General features: G+C 40.4%; 1 protein-coding gene across 5 annotated transcripts in view; it reads left to right on the top strand.

The window, feature by feature from the left end:
• KIAA1328 (KIAA1328 ortholog) overlaps positions 1-27,178 on the top strand; it is a 425,486-nt gene that overhangs the window by 344,840 nt on the left and 53,468 nt on the right. For all 5 annotated transcript variants that reach the window (XM_070778527.1, XM_070778530.1, XM_070778528.1 and 2 more), the window contains exon 10: positions 10,052-10,160. In XM_070778527.1, coding sequence (XP_070634628.1) covers positions 10,052-10,160 — 109 coding nt within the window. The remainder of the gene's footprint in view (positions 1-10,051; positions 10,161-27,178) is intronic.

Here is a 27,178-nt window from a genome sequence, read left to right as displayed (position 1 = left end):
GTGGATAGCCATTCCTTTCTCCAGGGGATCTTCCCAACCCAGGGATTGAACCTGGGTCTCCTCCATTGCAGGCAGATTCTTTACCATCTGAGCCACCAAGGAAACACCAAATATATGTATACACATGGCTGATTCCCTTTGCTGTACAGCAGAAACTGACACAGCAGGGTAAAACAACTGTACTCCAGTAAAAAGAATAGTCAAGAAATCAAAAATTAAAATGTGCTGTGTGTTCAGTTGCTCAGTCTTTTCTAACTCCTTGCAACCCCATGGAGTGTAGCCCTCCAGGCTCCTCCAGACAAGAATACTGGAGTGGGTTGCCATGCCCTCTTCCCAACCCAGGGATTGAACCCAGGTCTCCCTCATTGCAGGTGGATTCTTTACCATCTGAGCCACTAGGGAAGCCCAAAAATACTTGAGTGGGTAGCCAATCCCTTCTCCAGAGCAACTTCCTCACCCAGGGATCAGACTGGGGTCTTCTGCATTGCAGGCAGATTCTTTACCAGCTGAGATACCCAAGATGCCCCAAAAATTAAAATAATAAATGTATTTTCTACACATGCCAAGAAAAAGTTAGAAAGCATGTAGAGAAATCAGAACCCTCATACATTGCTGCTAGGACTTTAAAATTGAGGAGCATTGTAGAAAACACTTTGATAATTCTTCAATACATGAACACAGAATTACCACAAAACTTGTCAGTTCCACTCAAATGCTTTCAAGCAAATCTTACACACATGTTATCATAACAACTCTATTCATAATATGCAAAAGGTGGGAGGAACCCAAATGTCCATGAACAGATGAAACAAAATGCAAAAAATCCATATAGTAGAATATAATTTAACCATAGGAAAGAATAAACTTCTTATCCATGCTACAGTGTGGATATACCTCAATGACATCTTGCTCAGTGAAAGTAGTCAGACACAAAAGACCATGTTGATGGAATCATGTTATATGATTCTATTTATATAACTACCCAAAATAGACAAAGGACATTAAGTGGTTCCCAGGGGGTGTGGGGGAAGGGAAAATGGAGAATGACTGCTTACTTGGTACAGGGTTTCCATTTATAGTAGTGAAAAGTTGTGGAACTAGAGCATTGCAGTGGTTACACAACATTCTTATAATGCACCTAATGCCAGTGAATTGTACACGTTGCGTGCATGCATGCTAAGTCGCTTATGTTGTGTCTGACTTCTTGTGACCCCCATTGACCATAGCCCACCAGGCTCCTCTGTCCATGGGATTCTCCAGGTAAGAATACTGGAGTGGGTTGTCATGCCCTTCTCCAGGGGATCCTCCTGACCCAAGGATCAAACCCACATCTCTTTTGTCTCCTGCTTCGGCAGGGAGGTTTTTTACCACTAGCGCCACCTGGGAAGCCCCCAATTGTACACGTTAAAATGGTAAATATGTTTTTTACCACAATTTTCTTTTTAAATAAGTCAGAAAGTCTTTTCTCCCTTTGTTTCCTAAAAGAGTTTGTGTAAGAAACTGTTAGCCCCACCATAGAAAGTCAACGAGGATGAGTAGGGGTATGAAAAACTACATATGAGAGGTTTCGAGATTTTTAATAGGCCTGAAGTGGCACCAGCAGTGTCCACTAGTTTTCCATGTGACCATCCATAGTTACAAGGGAGAGCAGGGAATACAGTCTAGCTGTGTGCATTGTGGTGGATAACTAGCAGCCTCTGTCACAGCAGCGTTCTTCAAAATAGCCCCAAACCAGAAACACTCCAAATGCCCATCAATCGCAAAGGAGATAAGAAGTCATAAATGCATGCAATGGAATACTGTGTAGCAAAGGAAGCAGACTGCAGGTATGTAAACCATCAACACAGACTTATCTCACAGACATAATGTTGAGCAAAAGAAGTCTCAGAGAGAAATATATATATATATTTCTCTTTGTATAAAGTTTTAAAGCATCAAAACTAAGCCACATTCTGGGATGCATACCTAAAGTGGTAAAACTATAAAGAAGAAAGGTAGTAATTAAAAGACTAGTGGCTGGCTCTTGGAGGCAAAAAGAGGTTGTAATTAGAGATGTGTATTGGTGATGCTTCCAGGTGGCATGCCACCAGTACATTTTCTTGATCTAGAAAGGGCTTACCCTGTTTTCTTTACTGTTTATTCTTTGAACTATACTGAATACTATAATATAGCTCAGCTATTTTAAAAATGCAAAATGAAACAAAGGCCCAGAAATGGAGTTTTCTTAAACATTGAACTCAAAGAAGTTCTCTTATCATAAGATGTTGATTGATGGATGAGCAGACATATCCCCAGCTCTGTATAAATAGGATATGATCCATTATATTCAATTCCATCTGTGTATGCAAAGATATATGTGTTTATTTACATAAATATATTCACATATATTTACATATGTATAAACATATGCCTTTATGTGTGGAAAGTATCAGCCTAATGGATGATAGTCTTAACAGCACTTTTGTTTTTAAAATGTGTACATTGTGTGTGTGTATGTGTGTGTTTAGAGAGAGATATGTCATTCTATGAATATGCATTAACTATATGTAATTGTTGGTATACTTAATATTAAATCAAATTTTATAGAAGGTATAAATATTAAAAGCTGATATATAGTTTCCTGTAAACTTAATAAGGAATAGAGCTTAAAGAATTAACAAAAAGAGGTAAATTTGCCCTATGCCTTACAGCAATCATTCTTAACTTTTTGGGGTCTCTTTCAGAATTTAATGAAAACTATGGTCCCTTGACCTAGAAAAATGAATGAGCATATATACATACATTATTGTACCTGCAATTATGAAGGATTCCTCATAATTCTGTGTATTTATGAAGAATATAGAAGTCTCTGTAGTCTATTAAAATTTCTTTAAAAAAATTTCCTATCAAATATCAATTGTCTCAACCAAATTTTTGCAAGAAGTATCAAAGCAGAGAAAAAAAGACTAATGTTCAAGTTTTGTGTAATAGTGACTAACAAGATATTTCTCTTATTACTACCAGGCATTTCTTCTTCCCCCTCGCCTCAGCCACAAGTCCCTCCCAGTTGTTTCTCTTCCTATTATTATTATTATTTTTTTAGATATTCAACACTTTATCATAAAATAGACTTTGTTTTAGATATTTCCCAGCTATAGGCTAATGTCAGTGTTCTGAGCACACTTAAACTAGGCCAGGCTAAGCTCTGATGTTCATTATGTCTGTGTTTTTTTTTAATTGGAGGATAATTGCTTATCAATGTTGTGTTGGTTTCAGCCGTACAACAGCACTAATCAGCTTTAAGTGTGTGTGTATGTGTGTGTGTGTGTGTATACTCCCTCCCTCTGGAGCCTCCCTCCCACTCCCACCCGTCCCAGCCATCTTGGCTGTCACAGAGCACCCAGGTGGCCCCCTGTGTTATTCAGCAGCTTCCCATCCCCACCCGTCCCAGCCATCTTGGCTGTCACAGAGCACCCGGGTGGCCCCCTGTGTTATTCAGCAGCTTCCCACTATCTGTTTCACTCATGGTAGTGTATGTAGGTCAGTGCTGCTCTCAGTTCGTCCCACCCTCTCCTTCCCCGCTGTGTCCACAGTCCATTCTCTACATATGTGTCTCTGTTTCTGCCCTGCAAATAGGTTGACCAGTGCCATTTTTCCAAATTCCATCTCTTCCTTTCCATCACCCAGGATCCCACCCAGTATTTGTTGTCATGGTGAACTGCGTTTCCCGCCTTCGTTCTCTCTGTTCCATTCTGTTCTAAGCTCTGCTACAAGAATAATCTCTCCAAAGACCAGTGTGGATTTTTTTTAATTGTTGTTGCTGCTTTGTTTTAGATTTGAGTCCAACTAACACAGTGTCTTTGTCTGAGAGTTTGCAATTCAGAATCAAATAGACCTTAACTGCATTCAGAGCCCAGACTTGTTCTGACCAGCTGTGTGTGATATTGGACAGGTTGCTTGCCCTTTTCACAGTATCCACATCCTTATCTGTAAGATGAGGACAATAATATAATTTACTAACTGGTATAAAGATTAGTAAGATAATGCAAGTGAAGTGATTTAAAGTGATTAGCGAAGGACATAGTGATGCTCAAGAACTATTTCCTGAACTTATTAAATATTTAGCTATAAGGTTTTTTTAATTTAATGCTTTTGTGAACTCCATGCCCCCTGTTCCTTTCTTTCAAAATTCCACCTCCTGCATCAGATCTTCCCTAACCCTAAAGCTAGATGTGATCTCTCCCACTTCTTAATTCCTCAGACTTTTCATATTATATTTCACAGCAGTATAGCATAATAGTGAAAACTCTGGGATCAAATGCTGGTCACTTACTAGCTTTGTGACCTTGGGCGGGTCATTTAAGTCCCCTACAGTTTATTTTCCCCATCTGTAATTAGATATTAAGAAATAGTATATGTCACAAAGAGTTTTTATAAGGATAAACGTAAGTAATGTTAAGAAGTGGCAAAACTATAGATATGGAGCTGGAGGGGGATATGAGCAGAACAGTCAGAGAGAAGAGACTGACTATAAATGGGTATAAGGAAACCTTTTGGAAATACTTTAAAATTGAATTATAAAAACAAACACATGACAAAAATATTAAAAACTGGCTATGTACATTTACTACTGTTTATCAAACTGTACCTTAAGAGGGATACATTTTGTGGTGTTCAAATTATACTTCAATGAAGCAATTTTTTTAAAAAGCAAAATGAATACATGGTATATGGAAAAGGCTTAGAACAGTAACAGGCCCATAGTAAGCACACTGTTATCTGTTGGCTGTTATTAATACCTTATACTGTTTTCTACTGCCTTGAGTTATTTATGGTTCTTCACCAGATTGTTCAGTGTCTCATTTCTTACTTACATCTTCCTTCCCTTCTCCATAAACTAAGCCTGAATTTAATCCTGGTACTAGCCCCTGTGTATCATTAAGTACTTGGTAAACATTTACTGACTCATGCATTGTATGAACTGATGGAGTTTATGTCCACTGTTAGAAAGTACTGGTTTGGGTTGAGGGTCCCACAGGTTTGTGTATAAGAAGTCTGAATTGTGCTTTTGGCCAGCTGGTTTTTTACATCTCTACATGATAGAGAACAGTCAGTATTGAGTATGGCTTTTAAATACCAGGATCTTGGTAATTGTTTTGATGCTAATCTCTACAGATGTAAGACTCTTAGCTTATGCAGGCCTGGTTTTCTCAGGTCACAGCTAAACCCTGCCATTCCCTGAGTTAGCATATGGTATTCCTGATCTGGTATTCCTAACACACCAAAGCTGTCTTTTCAGATCATTTGAATATTCACCATTTCCTCAAAGAGATAGTGACTCTTCCCAGATAACTTCTTTCCGCGGTTTGGGCAACAGTTTCCTAGGAACCAGAAGAAAATTGTGAATGAGATTCTTATAGTCTTCCAAGAAAAATACAAGAATGTTTTGTGTATTTTTGGAATATACAAAATATTCCACATAATATTATGTGGAAAATAACATTAAGAAGAAGAAGGAGGGGGAAGGATAAGATGGCGGAGTGACAGGATGTGGAGTTCACATCTTGCCACAGAGGCATCAAGAATACATCTACAAATGGAGCAGTTCTCACAGCACCTGCTGAACACTGGCAGAGGACCCTGGACACCTAAACGGACAGGAGAAGATGAAAGAGAGAAAAGGAAAGGAGAGGAAGCAGGACAGGGTCTGTGGGTCTGGGTTGACGGGGTGAGGAACTGGAGGAGAGGAGAGGTTCCTGTGCCCAGGGGATCCTCCTCACTGTGGGGAGATCAGCTCAGGCAGAAGGGGGGACTTGGGTTCTGGAGGAGAGTGCCGCAGCCGGTCTGTGGCAGGCGGGACAGAGTGAGCCATTCACAGGCGGGCTGTGCGCAGCCCTGCGCTCTTCAGCCTCAGACGTGTGTCTGCCCGTGTGGACGGGGCACTGGTGTGGAACGTGGGGTTTGGAGAGCAGACCCGACAAGAGGACTGCTGTTGGCTGCCCGGAGACAGCCTGAGGGGATAGGAGTGAGGTGCTCCACTCCAGGAGTGCTGCTGGAGGGAGCCCAGAATGCCGTAGAAGTGAAACGCTACTGCTGAGTGAGGCATGAAGGGCAGTGCTGCTTACAGCCTCGTCCCAGTCGGCTGCTGCCTCCCCTGCTCCTGCCTGGGTGAGCACCCACACCCCAGCCAGTTGCCACCTCTGCCCCCTCCCACCGAAGCGCCAGTGCACCTCAGGTGCTGCCTCTGCCCCCTCTCACAGGTGGGGAGCAGATCCCTGTGGTGGCCCATGCATAGAGGTGAGGCTGAAACCCAAGCTGAACCCCAGGGACTATGCAAGGAAGGAAGAAGGTCTGAAATCTCTCCCTGCCGCTGCATGAACCACAGATTAAATACCTGTGACCATCTTCATAAACTCAGCACCCGCGGAACAGCTGAATGGACAAGTGCCCCCACAGCTGAGACAGATCTGGTGGTAGCAGCTATGGAACCTGCCAGCACATACACTCAGGAGTGGACCAAGTCAGAGCCCGAGCTGCCCCTGTAGTGCCTGCAGTGGGTCCAGATCCAGGATTCCTGCAATCCTGAGACCTGATTTGAGTGGATTTATGCTGGCAGCCTGGTGGAAACAAAGCCTGATAAGACACCAGGGCCAAGTGCTGGCATACACACTGTTACAGTGGGGCTGAGAGCAGTGCCAGCAACACAGTAACTTGGGAGCTCACACAACAGGTGAAAAATGACACAAGAAAGCATCCCCACAGACGAATAGCGCCGGAGAGGAACTCTCAGTGTCTTCTCTCCCAGTGGGAGTGCCCCAAACCTGCCGACCTTGCACCACAGATGAGAAGCACAGCAAGAATAAGATCTGGGGCCTCTATTACAGCAGCTCAGGAGCAGGCCCTGCCCCTGACAGAGCAGTGAAACTACAGAGCAAAGGGGCGCCCCCCCGGCTCAATATCCAGGGCAGGCTCTGGTCACCACACCAGCCAAACCCCCCTATCAAGGGGATCATGGCCAGCATACACTGAGGAAAGAGGTGGCAAATGTTCATACTAAAAACAGCCCTCTCACTAAGCAATAAACACACACACACACACGTGTGAAAATAGCCCTCTAAGGCTGTCTGAGAGTCTGGAATTGGGTGGAAGAACTGCTAGCATTTAGTCTTGAAGGTCAGCAGGGCTTAGGTAAAGGTGCTCCACAGGGCTGGGGGAAACAGAGACTCCACTCTTGAAGAGCACACACAAGATTTTACATTCACTGGGACCTAGCAGAAAGCAATACCTCCATAGGAACCTGGGTTGTACCTACCCAGGGGTCTTGGAGAATCGCCTGGAGAGACAGCGATTGACAGTAGCTCACTGTGGAGGCAAGGACATTGTTAGTGGAGGCATCGGGGAGTATTAATCGGTGTGAGCTCTCTCAGGGGTCCCCATGTGGAACCACTCAACAACCTGCAGGTTCCAGTATTGAAATGCCTCCAGTCAAGCAACCAGCAAGACAGGAACACAGCCCTACCCATCAGCAGACAGACTGCCTAAAGTTGTCCTAAGCTTACCCCATCCCCAACACATTCCCTGACACAGCTCTGCCCTCTATAACGACAAGACCCAACTCCACCCACCACAGGGCACCAGTCCCTTCCACGATGAAGCCTGCACAAGCCCCTGGATGGACCTCAGCCACCAGGGGACATACATCAGAAGCAAGAGGCACTACGATTCTGCAGCCTGTGGAAAGGAGACCATAAACAGTAAGTTAGACAAAACGAGTCAACGAGAAATATGTCTCAGTTACAGACGAAGGAACAAGATAAAAACCTACATGAACAACTAAATGAAGAGGAGATAGACAATCTACCTGAAAAAGCATCAAAATAATAATAATAAAGATCCAAAATCTTGGAAAAAGAATGGAGACACAGGCCAACAAGGTACAAGAAATGTTTAACAAAAAGACAGAAGATTTAAAGAACAAATAGAGATAAACAACACAATAACTGAAATGTGAAATACAGTAGAAGGAATCAATAGTAGAATAACTGAGGCATAAGAGCAAAGAAGTGAGCTAGAAGGTGGAAATCACTGCTGCGGAACAGAATAAAGAAAAAGAAGGAATAGAAAGGAGGACAGTCTCAGAGACCTCTGGGACAACATTAAACACACCAACATCTGTATTATAGGGGTCCCAGGAGACAAAGGCCTAAGGAAATATTTGAAGAGATTATAACATGGGAAAGGAAGCTCAGAGAGTCCCACACAGTATAAACCCAAGGGGAAACATGCCAAGACACATACTGATCAAATTAACAAAAATTAAATACAAAGAAAAAAATATTAAAACCGGTAGATAACATACAAAGTAATACCTATAAGGTTATAAGCTGATTTTTCAGCAGAACCTCTGCAGGCCAGAAGAGAGTGGCATGCTTTATTTAAAGTGTTGAGAGGGAAAAACCTACAACCTACAATACTCTACCCAGCAAGGTATTCATTTAGATTGTACAGAGAAATCAAAAGCTTTACAGACAAGCAAAATCTAAGAGAATTCATCACTACCAAACAGCTTTACAACAAATGCTAAAGAAACTTCTCTAGGCAGGGTAAAAAGAAAACAAAAGGAGACCACAGCTATAATAGAAACAAGAAAATTAAAAATGGGAAAGCTCATTTGCCTGGTAAAGGCAAACATACAGTAAATGTGGGAAATCACCCACACACAAATATGATATGGTACATATAGATCATATAATATTACTCAGCCATAAAAAAAGAAAAAATAATGCCATTTGCATCAACATGGACCTGGAGATTGTTATACTGAGTGAAGTAAGTCAGAGAGAGAAAGACACATATATGATACTACTTATATGTGGAATCCTTAAAAAATGACACAGATGAACTTATTTACAAAACAGGAATAAAGTCACAGATATAGAAAACAAACTTATGGTTTACCAGGGGGAAAAGCAGAAGCAGAGGGGAGGGAGAATTTGGGAGATTGGGATTGACATATACACACTGCTATATATAAAACAGATAGCTAATAAGGACCTACTGTATAGCACAGAGAACTGTTCTTAGTCCTCCATAATGACCTATTAGAAAAGAGTCTAAAAGAGTAGAGTTATGAATATGTAACAACTGATGCACTTTGCTGTTTGGCAGAAACTAACACAGCATTATAAGTCAACTGGACTCCAATAAAATTTTTTAAAACATTTTTAAAAAATTAAACAGTAGCCAGAACTCTTCCTATAAAAAGCATCTATCAAAAAAGAAGTAAGGTGAGATGATCTGCAAGATCTTTCCAGCTTTATCATGAGAATTTGATACATGAAAAAGCTCAATTATATTTTTAATAAATGAAAAGTTGGAAATTTTTGTTTAAAATGTTTTTAAAAAGAGGAGAAAATTATTAAATAAGTAATAATAAAACAAAAACAAAAGATTTTTCTTTCCATGCCGTGTTATTACTTAGCCCCCCAAAAGTAAAACATAATTACCAACCAAACCTTGCTTGTTAGAAACAGAAACCAAATTAGCCCCAGAATGGTGAGTTGAGCATCTTACTTGTTTTAGCCCAATGTTGAGTTCTTTAAAAGAAGCACTCATAATTTATGCCTATTTTGAAAGTTTTTTGGGGGTAGAATCAATTTAATTTGGAGGGCTTAAAGGTACAAATTTTCTATTTTCTATTTTGTCAAGGAGAGGAAAGAACTTTTCTTATGACAGTTAAAAGAAGCAAAATAAAGCAATCGACTTTCTTGGGTGTCTTTACCCTAAACGCAAATCATCAAGACTTTAATAATCAGGTTTACCAACCAGATCTCTAATTAGTCTGTTATTGCACAAATCCATGTTTTTAAAAACAAGATATTGTGGACCACTGGTGTTTACAAAACCAAAACAACCCACCGAGTTTTCCATCTGCCATTGTTGCATTTCAGAGGGGAAGACAGCTTACTTCTAAAGCTTGGGGATTCCTATAATCTCTGATATATTATTCATGATAGACTCTTGCATTTTCTTTAATTGAATGCCTGAATTAGTTCCTTTATTGTACATGCAGGGACAGTGGCAGAAGTTCGAAAAGATGCGTCCACGTCTCCTATGACAACAGGGAGCCAGAAGGAGCTTGTAACCCCAGCTACATCATCATCCCAACAAGACGGCTCCCGGTGAGTTTCAGGGATTCTTTGCTTTACCATTCTCCAGGTGAGAACTTTTGCTGAGTTATTTAATAAAAAGTGAAAAATCTTAACAGTTCTTATGTCTCCAACTCAAGAGAGAGGCCCTTATTTGGAAGCATCTAGATACGACCAGGTAGAACTCCTGGAACCCTTTCCTTTATCCATGCTTGTCCTTAATTGGTAATGGTAATTGACCATAGAAACACAAAGCTAATCCTACCTTTCATCAGAAAATGTTTAGGAGCGGGTCCTACCCAATTTATCCCGAAATGGTTATACACTTGGACTATACACTTAACTTACTGAATCAATTGATACTGGAAACCATAGTGGGTTTTGTACTACAGTTAAATGACTATCAACATTTACTTATACAGAGACATTTGAGGAGCTGATACTTTGATTGGCTTTTTCTACAGTCAAGAAAAGAAATATGTTATTAAAATTTCTCATGTCTAATAAGCCAATTCCTATGTTATACATTTAACACTGAATATATAAACATTAACACCAAAAGGGCATGTTTGTGTTTCCTTGGGGATGTGATTTTTTAAGCACTTAAAATCCTAGCATCTTATCCAATAAATATAGATTTTAAGACTTAATTTTAAAGAACTTTTGGGAAATGACTCAACACAGAGGATAATAGTAATGGAGGAGTTAAGGTAAGAGGAAAGGCAATCTGGGTTTTCGAATGAATTTTCCTATCTTTGATGCGAAGATCTTGAATCAGATCTTTAACACTACTCTAATGTGTTTTTGATAATTGCACTTCAATTTCGTGAGAGGCATGAAAAAGAAGAATAAAATGTTCCCCAGTAGGGTTTTATAGAACATCCTCAGCACACATTTTCTGAAATGACCATATCAACTTTGTGGAGTTTTACAAGCCCAGGTTAAAATTGCAGTGAAGACTCATATCTACGGACCTTAAAAAAAGGATTCTTTTTCTGTTAGTTCTTAATGCTGCAGATCAGCTAGATACAGATTCTCAGAAGCTTCTTAAATAATGAGCATTTGGCTAAATAAAACAATGTGCAGCACCCCAGATTTTACCCTTAGAAGTGCGTGATGGCATATTATAGGTCTGCAATACAAAGTGCAGAGTTGAAAAAAAGACTCAGTACTATGAAAATCGGTTACCAAGGAAGCACAGTGGTTGCTTTCCAGATTTCAGAATCAAGATTATTTGAATTATTTTTATTTCAAAGTGTAGAAAAGGAATTTTTATAGACTACTTTTACATATAAGCTTTTAATGCAAAAGGAAAGCCTATTATTCTTCATTCCAAGAAACCTTTGACAGTACTGAGAAGAACAAGAATAACAGCCCTTTCCCTGTCTACCCAAAATTCCAAGAATTGTCAAGACCTGCAGAAAAGGATGGGGATGGAACAGGGGCCGTGGGAGACAGTTTTTCCTTTGTTCTCTGAAAGTGCTAACACCTAGGAGAGTCCCATATGGGTCCATGGGCAGGTGATAAAACCCAGCGTGGCAAAGTCATCTTTCTCATTCACAGTGTAGGTTGTTAATTGTTCTCTCTGCTGCCTGTCAGTATAATGTGAAATTTTCATTCCCCATTCAAGATGGGAAAAGTTGTGGCTGAAAATGTTAACATTTGCATTTTTATTTGTTGATTTATTTAAAGGACAGCCTCTCCTACAGCAATCCATCACTTGGTGACACCCCAAATATGAATAATGTATTGTAGACTTGCGGTTACAATGTGTAATAAGTGCTAGAGACAGTAAGGGAATGTTAACTATGTTGCAAATGTAATATTTATTGACGCATAAAGTTTATTGCTTTCGAGGTTCAATAATACTGACCATAGGACATTAATATCACTTATCCTGATTTTAGCAGGGCACCTTTGTGTGTGAAAATATTCATCTATCTCATGCTAACAAAATAAATATGTAATTCACAGCACAAGCAAAGAGGGCTCTATAGTTTTCTGTGCTGAGAGTGGCAATGCTTCTGTCTTTCTATTTTACGTCTGGCCTCCAACACCGATCACACACTCCTGAGGTGTCCAAGAAAGTAGGCACAGTGGGCATCTTGGCACAAGAAGGTGGCACCACTGAGCTAAACAGTGCCACGCGTTTCTGCTGGACCGGAACAGGCAACACCCCTAGACCATTACACCTGAAGAGGGGACTGGAGGGACTTTTCTCCCTGGCATTCCGAATACCAGTGGGTTGGTGCATCTTTGCTCACAGAGTAAGTTGAATAAATACTTTTCCTGACACGATTCTGAGTCAGAGTTTACCCAATTCAGCTTGATCTTCTGGTCTCCAGTGTGGAGCCAGAGCTGGGCAAGTTACCAGTGAATTTGTTATGAGCAGAAATGTTGCTGATAATTAACCCTTTTGGGCCTTCTAGAATTAGTTGTGTCCGTTGCCAGCATAAAGATCATATAAGAAATATCTGAGATCCAGAGCAGAAGAAGTAATGTTAATTAGCAACCGTCAGCTGTAATTGTCATCCCCATTAAGATGCAGAATTATGTATTTCTTCGTTATAAATAACCTTTCTAATTGTACTTGATGTATGCCAATTTAATCAAAAAGCATACTTGCAACAGGCAGATATTTGCATTAATGTAGTTTTGAATCTTCAAATCTTTTATTTCAGATTTGAGGAGAAAAGTCTATTACATGCTGTATATTTTTTAAATGGTGGTATCTTTTTCTATTCAGATATGTATATCTGGAACATTTTGTATTAAAATGAAGACAGTATCTTGTGAAGCTGTTCACTGAAGCTGAAGTCTTGTCACTTTTTAAAGTATTGGTGGAGTTTCCCTCGGTCTTATGACAACTCAGTGATGATTGTTCTAAACTGATATACAAAGACAAATACCAGGCCTGCGGCAGGTGTTACTCACTCAGTCCCTGAAGTAAAAGGTTACTAAGGCCCCTTCTTGCTGTTCTTCCCTGACTCAGAAGACCTAAGGCCAGTACTCTTGAACTGTTCCCCCACCCCCACTCTGAGATATGAAGAGAGAAAGACAGATCTCACCAAATCATGGCCAATTAGTGAATTTTTGGAACTGGAGCTGTGGCTGGCCTATTTCTAGGACATACTGTTCACCCCAGTAATCTAGGTTTTTTTTTTTTTTTTTCAGAAAGATTAGTTTATATCACAATAGCAAGTTGAAGTTTTCTGTTTTACTTTGTTTGGTTTGTTTTTTGATGTAGGTCATGGGAGATGATTTTGTAGAGCTTGTTTTTTGTTGAGGGAGTTTGGGAAATATTTGTGTATGTGCTATAAAGGACTTAATAGCTTATTGGGGAAACTTTAAAAAAAAATAATAAGCTGAATTTGTTTGTTTGTTTGTTTTTTGAGGCCTTGGCCCTTTGCTGTCAAACCATACGCTTAATATGTTCCAAAAATTTTGCTGTAAGTTTCTACCTTGCCGAGCTTTTTATAGAGCAATTGCCAGGACACAGTCGTGCTCACAGGCTACTGTTCACACGCAGCTGACTTGAAAGTCAATTGTGGAGCATCCATTGAGGTTGAGATTAAAGGACCCAGGCGTTGCTTCTTAGCTGTTTGGATGACTTTTACTTCTTTTTTTCTTTTTTCTGATCCCAAATTTCAGTGTTTTTTCATTCATTCACACTGTGTGAAGCTTGGATTTAGTTCTGAGGTATAGGCAGTAAGCCCATAAAACTCTGATTTAGAGTAAGAATCTGACAGACTTACTTTAAGGGTCAGAATTTGTTTTTATAACTTGATAGGAAGTTAATCTGAGAAAAGGGAAAGGATTGTGTTTCCATCACACACAATAGCCAGATTGCAACACTTTCTTGCACTTGTGCCCAGAATCCTATCAAAAATTCTTTTTTTTTTTAAATCAGAACTTTTCCTCTCCTAGACACTCACACAAATATTTTTAGTACCTAACCAGATCCCCTCATGTGCCTAGCACATAACAATGTGTTATTCTCCCAAGGTGGAGAACTAAACTAAAATCCATAACCTCAAACTAGAGCCTTGCAGGCGCTACTTGGCTTTATGTGGTCTGTTTGAACAGCAGACCTCACTGCCTCTATACGGTAGAGCCTATGAGTGGTGACTGTATGTGACGATACTGGCTTCTATTCATTGAATGCCTGTTGTGTATCAGGTATTGTGTTGGGTATGTTCAGATATGTCCTTTCACAATATATGTTCATACAAATTACGTGTCATTGTAAAGCTCTTTTTAATGACTGTTAAAACTCATTTTCAAAGTATTGGATTTCTCTTAGAATTTTCATAATGATTTCCAAAAGTGTGAACTTCTAGGCCAAGGACTGTTATTTTAACTTTGTCTACCCTCAGAATAACAATTTCACATTGCACATAAAGTACCATTCACTATAACATTTCCATTTTGTGTGTATTGTAAATAACAAAATAAAAACAAAACTTAATGAACTCCAGGAGATAGTGACAGACAGGGAAGCCTGACATGCTTCTGTCCATGGGGTTGCAAAGAATCAGACACAACTTAGCAACTGAACAACAAAATGAAATATTGCACAAAATGATGACAAATAAAAAGGGATAATGTGAAAACTTTAGAAAAGAATTGGTTGAATATGTAAAAGAAAATATGAAGTTATAAATATACCTATCTTACGTATCAGGAGATGAAAAGCGCAACCATTCAAAAGGATTTTTATTTAAGCCAAGTTGATAAATTGAAATTCCCTGCTAGCAGGTGCATTAATACCAAGAACAGTTGCATGCATGGAAATTTTTGTGTGTTTGATGAAGAGATGTTGCTTTTAATTAAGCCATGATTTGGGCTGTTACTATAATTCCCACTGTTAAAAGCCATTAATATAATCATCCATTCCTCTTGTACACACTGCTTATAGAGTGTGTAAATTAAGAAAACAGAAACAAATAGGCTAAATAGAAATAATAAAGACATAGTTTAATTCCAAGAAATGAATTCAGCTTGAGGATACCTGTCAATACATTCTTGACATAGAAGGAACATACAGTACAGAGAAAGTGCGCATCGTTACAGCTTACATTTACTAGCCACTTAGAGTTCTAGTCCTAGTCTCAGGAAATCCCTCTAAATTCTAGTGAAGGGATTATAAGAGCTATTTTACTGCTCATATGTTTCTATATTTTCCATATGTTTTATAACAACAATGTATTACTTAGGTAATTTTGAAAACAATATTTAAAAGAAAATACAGAGCACACATTCATAGAAAGGAAACCCATTTCATTATTTTACACTCTATAGTGCCAAGTAGTTGCAAAAAAAACCTGTTATCTTTGGAACATATGACATAATTATGTTATTTCTTTGTTGAGCCAGCAATAGGTGAGGATTATGCTTCCTCGGTGGGTCTTCTCTAGGGGACTGAACTCTGAAAAATGCTGTGATTAGTGACATCTGTTCAGTATTTTCAGTTCCTGCCATCATTTCAGTTTTGGGCCTCATTTAGACTTGCTCATTTGGTCCAAGGTCATCAAATTCCCTTCACTTCAGTATTAAGAAACATTTGTTGAGTGTTACTTACTGTCCTAGTCACTTAACTGCTTTTATAAAAATTATATATGTTGCCTAATGTAATCCTCACAATCAAGAGAAAGTAAAGCTCAGAGAAGCAATTATAGAACATTTAAGAGCCTGGGGATAATGATTATAACACCCAGGTTAATAGGCCTAGGTTTCAATGCTAGTTTGTGTGATTTTGAGCAAATCCCTTAGTTTAATCTATAAAATGGGGATAATAATATCTCCCTCATAGGCTTGTCATCATGGTTAAGCAAGATAGATCACATAAAGTACCGAGCACAGTCCTGGTACATGGCTAATAGGAGCTGTCATTGTAGAACTTCCCAGGACCACACAAGCAATAAGAAACAGAGCTCAGATTTGGACCTTGCTGTTATAATTCCAGACTCTATGTGAATTCCCTGACAAAAGGTTAGGAATAGGGTTAGGCTCATCTAAGAGTGGGCAGTACTGCTGCATTTTTTAATATTTACCATGGAAATGCTCTTGCAGACATACCTGAGCTTGATTCCTCATGTGAAAATAAGAGATTTTAAACCACCTTGCAAATTTGCTCAGAGGATTAGACATGACTAGATATGCAAAGCCTTAACTTGGGGCTGGGTGACAATATGCCCTCAAGGTTAGCTTCCTTTTCTGTGCTCTGGGCAACTAGATTTGGGGGAGCACCTGGAACACAGTATATATGAATGACACAGGCTCCCCTTGCAAAATGCCCTGAGTGGCAGAGCTGTGCAGAAATGTGGCTTAGAAGCAAGCTGAATAACCCTGCATTCAAAGTTATTTATAATGGATTTCTTTTCATAATTATCCCTTTGTGAAAATTCTGAAAGGGCTTAATTCCCTTTAGAGCAGTGGTTTGGAAATCTATGTGCACATTGGAGTCACTTAGGAATCTGTCAAAGTAGCAGTTTCTGGGCCTTACCTGGGTTAATTGAACCAGAATTGCCAGAAACGGGCACCAGTGATGTACAATTTTTGAACATCACTGAACTCTGTGATGTTCCCAGATGACTCCGACATACTTGGTCTAAAGACACACTCTGGAGCTGCCCATCTTCTCACTGCCCAACCCCTGCACACTGGCATTCTCCCTTTCTCCTTTCTGCCTCTCTCCTATCCCAGGGCCTCTCCCCTCGGTCAGCAGTTTTCCGTAGCCATTGTCATCCTCTCCCCAAGGTATTATCAGGATACATTGGTAGCCTGCAGTGAAAAAAAATTATTAAGAGGTCCTTGAAGAACTCCATTCAGTAATCTCAGTTGTTGAAATTGGAGACTAATCACTGGGACATATTGTTGATGGCTTTCTTCTCTGTGAAGTGTATGGACACATCATTCTGTCCATGAAGGAACTCTCAGCAAACAGGAGAAAGATGCCTGAGGAAATAATTCCTAATGCTTTCTGCCACTTTTCTCCTTCTCTGCTTTATCCTTTTTTCACAGTACTTATCACCTTCCAATAGACTGTGTAATTTACTGATATATTTTGTCATCTGCCTCACCTGTGTCACATGGAACGTAAACTCCTGAGGATGAAGATTTCTGTTGTATTCATTACTGCATCCCTGTGTTGAGCAGGGCCTGGCTCATGGTAGACATTCGATAAAATATTTATTGGATGAAAGAAAGAATGAATTAGTGATCAAAAAATGGATGTTTCCTTTTATTTATTCATTCAGCCACACCATGTGGCTCCTGGGATCTTAGTTCTCCAACCAGGGATCGAACCCGGGCCCATGGCAGTGGAAGTGCCAAGTCTCTGGACCACCAGGGAATCCCCCAAAATGACTATTTCCTTTTAAATGTATCAGTTCATGTATTCGTGTAGACAACAGTTTTCCTTCATTTCTACTCTGTATCTACAAAAGAATCATGTTTATACCCAGCTAATATTAATACATTCATTGTGCTTCATTTATTTCCCAGAACTTCCTCACATTTTCATCTACTTGAAGATTTTCCCATTGTATGAGAATTGGAAATGTTTAGGTTGTCAGGAGGTTTCCAGACTGGATGACAGCAAGCTCTCAATTGTGACCAGTTTTGGCATGTTCTTTGCACTGAGATTTGTTGCTTCCTTAATATCTCACAATTATCTTCACTAAGTGAATGTAGAATGTATACCACTCCATTATCTTGTGTTCATCCATATCATAGAGCTTCTTCTAAAGCTCTGCTTAGGCCTGTAGCTAGTTTTCTGTTTTGGTTTCCTCAAGTTAATATCCTTACATGCAGGCAGGCAGCATGGCTTACAGGAAAGGCCTTGAGAATTAAAGTCCAAAGACCTATATTCATCCTGCCTCTTTGCTTAGCAGTAGCAAAACCTTGACAAAGTCCCTCAACCACATGGACCTCAGTTTTCCAGCTGTCTATCCTATGTCAAAACCATACCCTCCATTTAGAGATGAGATCAAAATGGAAACATGTACATTTGTCTCTTGATTTCAGAGTAAGTTACACATTTTGAAGATAAAGTAATGGAGAGATGAGTATTTTTTCATAAATAATTGATTTCAGAATAACATAGTTTAAACTTCTTTTCAAAATCTTTGGGTTTCCTGCTGGCCAGTAGTTTAGAAATGCTAAGGAGATAAACCAACTTGGCTCCACATCATTCAAAGCACAGGGACAAGCAACTTGTGGGTATTGCTGGCCTTGCCAGTTGACAGGAGGCCAGGTGTAATTTACGTTTCCTGAGATAATGCTCCGTGAACATGTGTTTACTGAAGTTTTTTTCTTTTTTGAGGTTTAAATGAAATTGTATCTGGAAATCATTAGATTTTACTTTAGGAAAGACACTTGGAGTAAAACAGAAAAAAGTTGGTATCCTTGAAGTCTAAATTAAGGTCATTAGTCATGCTGAAAAAGCTGACTGGGTATTAGTGTAGGCTACATACTTTGCCTTAGGACAAGAATGGTCAGGATTGTGTGTGAGAGTGCCAAGTATGCCACTGAGTACAATCAAAGACACTATCAACAACAAGACTTGCCGTGAAGAAGACAGAGAATAATGTAGCAGTTAATAGTCATTGACTAATGCATTTTCAGCTCAGTTGGACATTTTTGCACACTGTCTATGTATTCAAATATATACATGTGTTATATTGAATGAGTGAGTGAAGTCGCTCAGTTGTGTCCAACTCTTTGTGACACCGTAGACTGTAGCCTACCAGGCTCCTCTGTCCATGGGATTCTCCAGGCAAGAATACTGAAGTGGGTTGCCATTTCCTTCTCCATATGTTTTAATATATTTAACACTTTTCACATTTTCCCATAAACTATTTGCTTTTGATATTAATAAGCCCCTCTCCCAAAAAAGATATTACAGTCCTTTTTTTTCACATTCAACCTACGTTCTCTTTATTTCTTATGGAGAAACTCATTTTAGCATTTTGCATTATCTACAAATTTTTGTGAGTCTAACCACAAAATTTGAGACAGGTACATAGAAATTTCTTGTAAATAATAAAGGGAAACACATGAATATTGTTATTTTCATTACATTAATACACCTTTTTGGGACTATGTATGGGACTGGAAAAGATCAGTTTTCATTCCAATCCCAAAGAAAAGCAATGCCAAAGAATGCTCAAACTACCACGCAATTGCACTCATCTCACACGCTAGTAAAGTAATGCTCAAAACCCTCCAAGCCAGGCTTCAGCAATATGTGAACCGTGAACTTCCTGATGTTCAAGCTGGTTTTAGAAAAGGCAGAGGAACCAGAGATCAAATTGCCGACATCCACTGGATCATGGAAAAAGCAAGAGAGTTCCAGAAAAGCATCTATTTCTGCTTTATTGACTATGCCAAAGCCTTTGACTGTGTGGATCACAATCAACTGTGGAAAATTCTGAAAGAGATGGGAATACCAGACCACCTGATCTGCCTCTTGAGAAATTTATATGCAGGTCAGGAAGCAACAGTTAGAACTGGACATGGAACAACAGACTGGTTCCAGATAGGAAAAGGAGTACGTCAAGGCTGTATATTGCCACCCTGTTTATTTAACTTATATGCAGAGTACATCATGAGAAACGCTGGACTGGAAGAAACACAAGCTGGAATCAAGATTGCCGGGAGAAATATCAATAACCTCAGATATGCAGATGACACCACCCTTATGGCAGAAAGTGAAGAGGAACTCAAAGCCTCTTGATGAAAGTGAAAGTGGAGAGTGAAAAAATTGGCTTAAAGCTCAACATTCAGAAAAGGAAGATCATGGCATCTGGTCCCATCACTTCATGGGAAATAGATGGGGAAACAGTGGAAACAGTGTCAGACTTTATTTTTCTGGGCTCCAAAATCACTACAGATGGTGACTGCAGCCATGAAATTAAAAGACGCTTACTCCTTGGAAGGAAAGTTATGACCAACCTAGATAGCATATTCAAAAGCAGAGACATTACTTTGCCAACAAAGGTTTGTCTAGTCAAGCCTATGGTTTTTCCTGTGGTCATGTATGGATGTGAGAGTTGGACTGTGAAGAAGGCTGAGCGCCGAAGAATTGATGCTTTTGAACTGTAGTGTTGGAGAAAACTTGAGAGTCCCTTGGAGTGCAAGGAGATCCAACCAGTCCATTCTGAAGGAGATCAGCCCTGGGATTTCGTTGGAAGGAATGATGCTAAAACTGAAACTCCAGTACTTTGGCCACCTCATGCGAAGAGTTGACTCGTTGGAAAAGACTCTGATGCTGGGAGGGATTGGGGGCAAGAAGAGAAGGGGATGACAGAGGATGAGATGGCTGGATGGCATCACTGACTCGATGGACGTGAGTCTCAGTGAACTCCAGGAGTTGGTGATGGACAGGGATGCCTGGCGTGCTGCTATTCATGGGGTCGCAAAGAGTCGGACACGACTGAGCGACTGATCTGATCTGATCTAATCTGATGGGCCACTTGGTGTACAAATCCTAATATTACCCATGAAAGAAAGAGTCCAAGTTGGTCTTGAAGCTCAAGAGTAGTTGGCCAGTGCATTACATATTTACTCACCAAGACTTTCATTGATCTTCTTTCTGTTGTGGGTGCCTACTGAAATAAGACTGTTACTAGGATTGAAAGCTCATCATCTCATTGCTTTGTACTCACCCCCAAATGGCTGTAAAATGATCAACTTGTCTGGAAGATAAGCCTCTTGGCCAGCAAGGGGAACATGATTACTAGTACACATGAGAGGGTGTTTCTTCCTTTGGGAAAGCTGGGAAATTCTGAAGTGGATTGTGACTTGTATTAGAATCGGGACCCTGCTTCAAGCTTTCCCTGTCATAGGACATGGGCTACTTGAAAACCAGAGCCAATCATTAGAGTTGAGAAGGCTCCATTCCAGACCAGGACAACAAGTAGGAAGCAGACGAATCTTGTATGTAATTGCATGTCATATGAAAGTCCTGCCTGCTGTTGTGCTTCTTGGAGAATTCATCCTTTCCACATTTTGACAATTTAAAAATCACCTGGATTAATGTTCATATTAAATAATAATAATAAATAAGGGATATAAGATAAAATGGATGGGATTGTTAGCCATGGGATTGATTTTTAAATCTTATTTAGTAAATAAAGGGTGATGGAAGATGTACCCTGGGGATTGTCTTCTTTCTGTGACTGAGTAACCCTGAAAAAGTGAAAGTGAAAATCGCTCAGTCGCGTCTGACTCTTTGTGACCCCGTGGACTATGCAGTCCATGGAATTCTTCAGGCCAGAATATTAGAGTGGGTAGCCAGTCCCTTCTCCAGGGGAGCTTCCCAAACCAGAGATCTAACCTAGGCCTCCCACGTTGAAGGCAGATTCTTTACCAGCAGAGCCACAAGGGAAGCCCAGAATAAACCTACTGAGGCATTTTTAAGACCCAGAACAGAAGCTAGAGCTGGTGCACCATGCCATTTCACAATGAGTAAAAGGATGTTAAGTTTATTTTCTTGCTGAGGGCTGTCTCTTACCCTCACCCTGGAAGAAATGTGTACAACAGAAGTCGGCACGGTCATGTACTTGGCACGTGGTATAATCTGATAAATGCTAGAAGTATCAGGCCTTGGGACACTTGTCCTACCAGATGCAGCTTGGACCGATCACCACAAATGGCATTCTATGTGGACTGTCACTCGGATGCCTCTACATGCTCTTCATTAATGAATTGGTGCCCTCCTGCATGGGGAGTTGCTAGTGCAGTGTGCCCCAGCTCGGAGGAGACTTTTCAGTCAGAGCGTGTATGCATCCTGTCCATTCCCATGTCTGCGGTCTGCACTGTCTCAGCTCCTGACTGAGAAACAAGCTGCTCCTAAACTAGAACTTCTCCATGGACCCGCTGATACACCTCAAAACCAACCCCTGTCTTTGGGCATTGGAAAGAAACATAGTGATGGGGCAAGAGGCAGATTCTGGTAAGAGCTGAGGGGCTGCTGCATCTCAGGGGCAGATCCTAATTGTCACACAGGCCATTGGTTTACAAAAGGAACAAGCTAACTAGTGGCAGAACTAAGACTGGAGCTGGCCCTGGAGCCAGTGGGAGCCCTGGCACCCTGAACAGCTGGAGAGTTAGAGGTCGGCGGCATCGCTGCGACACGGTAGATGAGCCACCCTGAGCCAGGGCTGCAGTTTACCATCGGTCCTCATCCCTTGTGGCTCAGCTGGTAAAGAATCTGCCTACAATGTTTGAGACAAGGGTTCGATCCCTAGGTTGAGAAGATCCCCTGGAGAAGGGAAAGGCTACCCACTCCAGTATTCTGGCCTGGAGAATTCCATGGACTACAATCCATGCGGTCGCAAAGAGTTGGACGTGACTGAGCGACTTTCACTTCACTCATCCAGGTGCAACTGGAGCTCAGTGGCTTCTCCAGACCTGTCCCTCTAGTCCACTGAAGCTGCACCAGCTTGTCTCAGTTCTTTTATCTGTCCCCTTTGAGTATAAATATTTTTGTCAGCAGCGAAATGTTTCTACGGATGTACAGCTACAGGTCACATGGCACTGACTTGTATTCAAACCAAAAGGCTTCATGCTACGACTGGAGTACTGTGTCATTACTTCAGCAGAGTCTTTTGTATCAGTGTGAGGATTTCAGTTTCACGGCCTGCAGACTTCACAGTCTTCTGTGCTCTCTTTGCCTCTGTAGTGTCATAAAGGATAAATCCCTGTGTCCCATTCATCTTAGATCGATAAAAAGTAAAGTTGATCCATTTGAGATCTCCAAACAAAGACAGATAAAAATCTATTGGCAAAAAGGTCTTATTAAAGAAAAAAAGAATTATTTTCAGCTAATATGGCTTTCCATATGGATGAATATGGTCTCAAGGCATGAAAGAGGAAAAAACTTCTGTGTTAACGTTGGCCTCTGGTCCTATTTCATTATTACAGATTATCTTGACTTTACTGATTGAAACACAAGGTATCCTCAAGTGTTTAGGTATCATAAAAATCAGGCTGGGGCCATGATCTGTTTTTAACCAGTCACTGCTGGCAAAGAAATTAAAATTTGACCTTCACACAACTGTTTATTTGAAAGAGAGAAGGAAACATAGTAGTAGAGAAAGCTGTCAGTATTAGGAAATGTTTGGAATAAGTTAATAGCAACCAAGGTAGAAACAAATCAGAACTTATTATTTAAATTGAATATTTCATTAAAACAGAATCTTTAAAATGAAATAAAAACCTTGCATATGGAAGTTTGCCATATCAGAGGCTTAAGATCAAAGATAACACAGAATTAGAGTTATAGCTTAATATCATAAATTGTTTAACATTAACTACTAAGAGATATATTCATTTAACCTTTACAAAAAGTATGAAATACTGTGTGGCCTATAAATTTACCTTCTTGCCACCACCTTCAGCCTGTGGCCCCAGTAAGATTGAACTGCCAGATGAGCTCAATTGGCTGTGATGCGGGCATCCAGCTCTCACTCCCTCATGATACCACCTGTCTTCCCCAGAGGGCAGTTGTGTAGGGGCAGGGAAAGCCATTTGAGAATCTGTTTGCTAATTAATTTTTAAAGGAACTGACACCAGTGATTGGCAGCAGTCACTTCAACATTTATGCTTAGTTGGGACAGTTGTAGTGATAATATATATTTTTTAAAGTGACATTTTAAACCACCTATAATCCTCCCACCCACTGTACATGCCACTGTAAATATTTTAGTCTTTCGTGTATTTCCTTCCAATCCTTTTTTTTCTTTTACATCTTATATACTTCTCTTTTTTTAAACTAACTTTTTCTAAATTGTGAAATATCTGGAAGTTTAAAAGCAAAACTCTTCTTTGTGTTGATCATTCCATGAGTAAATAAGAAACAGGTAAGTGAAAATTAGCAGTGCTAAATAAAATCACCTGGATAGACCTATCAGCAGCGTTGATTGTTGGAATGAGAACGTACATGTTTCTCTCATAAGTTATCTTAGAGATGCTATGATATGATTGTTTCCAATAAAATGTCTCTTCTTTTTTCTTCTTTATTGGATCAAAACACAAATTTAAGGCAAAGTATAAATCACTACTATAAAATATATGCATATTCTAAACATGACTCTTAAATCTGTCCTTAGGATGAAAAAAATATGTATTAAAGTTAAATCATACAATTAGAATAAATTGCTTTGTAAAGGAAAAAAGATTGATCAAGTGTAATCTGCCTGGTTAGGAGTACTACAAGACAAGGTCTGCTGGAGTATACCACTCCTATCTGGGCTTCCCTGGTGGCGCAGGTGGTAAAGAACCTGCCAATGCAGGAGACATGAGATGTGGGTTCAATCCCTGGATCAAGAAGATCCCCTGGAGGAGTGCATGGCAACCCACTCTTGCCTGGAGAATCCCATGGACAGAGAAGACTGGCAGGCTGCAGTCCATAGGGTCACAAAGAGTCAGACATGACTGAAGTGACATAGCACACACACACCATTCCTATCTGCGCATTGCCGTTCTGCTTTGACAGTTTTCAGAATTAGAGGCAGCTTTAACAAGCCATATTGCTTTACCTTGTGGCCATCTGGAGTTTGACGTAAGAAACTTAAGCTAAGCTCCAAGCCTCTCTTAAGACACCAAAATAAGGTTTGATTTGCACCTTAGCATACCCCATTTATTTATTCTTTTACCTCTTTCCTTCCATTTATCATTAACTTTGACCCAAACAGGGGGCATCAGGCTTAGTTACTGTGCTGGCCCCATGCCAGCTCTAATGAACAAGAAGATTCCTTCCCACCAGTCTTCAGTCTTTCTTACTGACACCTCTTATATTTCAGTGTCAAATTTGTGGTACTTTTCCTTGCCATCCAGTTTTCTAAATTATTCCAAACTAGGATCGATTGCTGATCTGTCTGAGTCTTGTTATTGCCAGAACCAGTGGCCCCCCCGGTCTTAGTAATGCTGTCGTAACTCCAGTTTCTTCCCCATTAATTTCTGCTTTTTCCGTTCCATGTGTTTACAACTGAAATATTTTCACCCTATTTGGCCACCCTTGTTTTCTCCTCTATTGACTTCCCTTCTTTTCCTTTCTTTCTACTGAATCATTCTAATTTTTCTAGCATCAGTAAAGTCCACTGAAAGAAGTTAGAGAAGTAAATCAGATATAGTTTCTTGCACTGTTTCTTATCCACACCTGCCTCCCCAGTAACACAGCATAGAGGGAGGAACACTCGTGCACTAATCGCATCTACTGTGGCGGTCTGGGTCCCTGCCTCCCCACCGCTCCCCAGTAACAAAGCGTCGTGGGGGAAGCACGAGGTGCACTGTAATTGCGTCTGTTACAGTGGTCTGGGTCAGAGGCATTTCATTAGGAGGATTTCCTGGCTACTGTAATGTCAGGCAGACACGACTTGTATTCAGGCATATCAGCTATTCCACCAGTGGCATTCCATTTAGTAGGGGAGTTGCCTTTTTCAGGGTACATGCTGTGTACTGTTGCTCTTACTCCAAAAGCTGGATGTTCCCCACCTCTAATTTCTATCCAAGCTGTCACAGGCTATGATCAGCTGGGGGTCATACATTAACCAACAGGTGCCTCTCTATGCAGCTGTGTCCAGAACTAGGGAAACAGTCTGAGTCCAACATGAGTCTGAGTGAACTCCGGGAGTTGGTGATGGACAGGGAGGCCTGGCATGCTGCGATTCATGGGGTCACAAAGAGTCGGACACGACTGAGCTACTGAACTGAACTGACTAACAGTCTTGAAAAATCATTGAAGTGGTGACTTTTCTGGGAGCCCCTATACTTATCAACATAGTAGGTGAGCTCTTTAACTGTATGTCCCCCAGTTTCTGTTGTTTCACAACTTTGCCTTCTGCCAACCTGTATCACCTCCTTTGTGACCAGAGGATGGAAGGGTATTATCTGTTAAGTTAAACTGAAAGAATCTAAGGACGCTTTCTTCAAAGAACTTTGATTCCAGCTTGCTTCCAATCAGTTCAAGTCTCCCAGCTTCAACTATGGCGCTGAGAGCAAGCAGCACACCTGAATCTCCAGCTCATGCTGTCCCCGCTGACACTGAGGTTTGCCTAGACTAAGGGTAGCAGCCTGTGGCATACACACAGGGAAACTGTGTGTCGGGGGGTGGGGGGGTGCTTTGTTTTGTGTGGGGTTGTTCTCCTTCATAGGTGTATATAAAGTTTATGAAGTCCATCTACCCATATTGTCTTTCTTTTTGAAAGTATAGACAGCCATAAAACAAAACACTACCATTTAGTCTTGTAATCTTAAATTCCAGTACATTCTAATGTACTGATAAATTATTTATGTTATAAAATGTTTTTTCAATAATGTGTAGCATAAAATGGGATAAATGCACATCTATACGTGCCCTGAACTTTTTAGTGCAGGCTAATAAACAGGGTAACCTGGCATCATTTTTGCCTGGTAGAGTTCACAGGCAAGCCTTTCTCCTTTCAGTTTTAGTTTCTGCATTGTGTACCTCGGAAGTCAGCTTACTGCTTTTGCAGCTGGGACCTTGCAGGTAACATTCTTTAACTCTAAACTGTCTAACCGTGCTTCTCTCTCAAGATAACCAAGGTTGGGGTCTATAAATTTCACTTGTCATTCTGGCTTCCAGACATATTCAATTAGGCTTTAGTTCATAATTAGTTGGAAGCTACAATTTCCATAGAAAAAAGAACATTTTATATTAAATGACAATTATCCAGCTTCATGATTTCACAAAATGATTAAGATGCTAGAAAATAATTAAGATATTTTAAGTTTCCCAATACTGAAAAATAGAGGCACGGGGAGCTGTGTATAGTAGCTCTTGTTACAATGACAGAAAGAAAAGAAATTCTTCTTAAATAATTTTGTTTTTATCAGTTCAGTTCAGTCGCTCAGTTGTGTCCGACTCTTTGCAACCCCATGAATAGCAGCACGCCAGGCCTCCCTGTCCATCACCAACTCCCGGAGTTCACTCAGACTCATGTCCATCGAGTCAGTGATGCCATCCAGCCATCTCATCCTATGCCGTCCCCTTTTCCTCCTGCCCCCAATCCCTCCCAGCATCA

The sequence above is a fragment of the Bos indicus genome, chromosome 24 (genome assembly GCF_029378745.1).
Source record: "Bos indicus isolate NIAB-ARS_2022 breed Sahiwal x Tharparkar chromosome 24, NIAB-ARS_B.indTharparkar_mat_pri_1.0, whole genome shotgun sequence".
NCBI classification, from domain to species: Eukaryota; Metazoa; Chordata; class Mammalia; order Artiodactyla; family Bovidae; genus Bos; species Bos indicus.
Note: the sequence above shows the minus strand (reverse complement) of the source record. Positions and strands in the feature narration are given on the sequence as shown.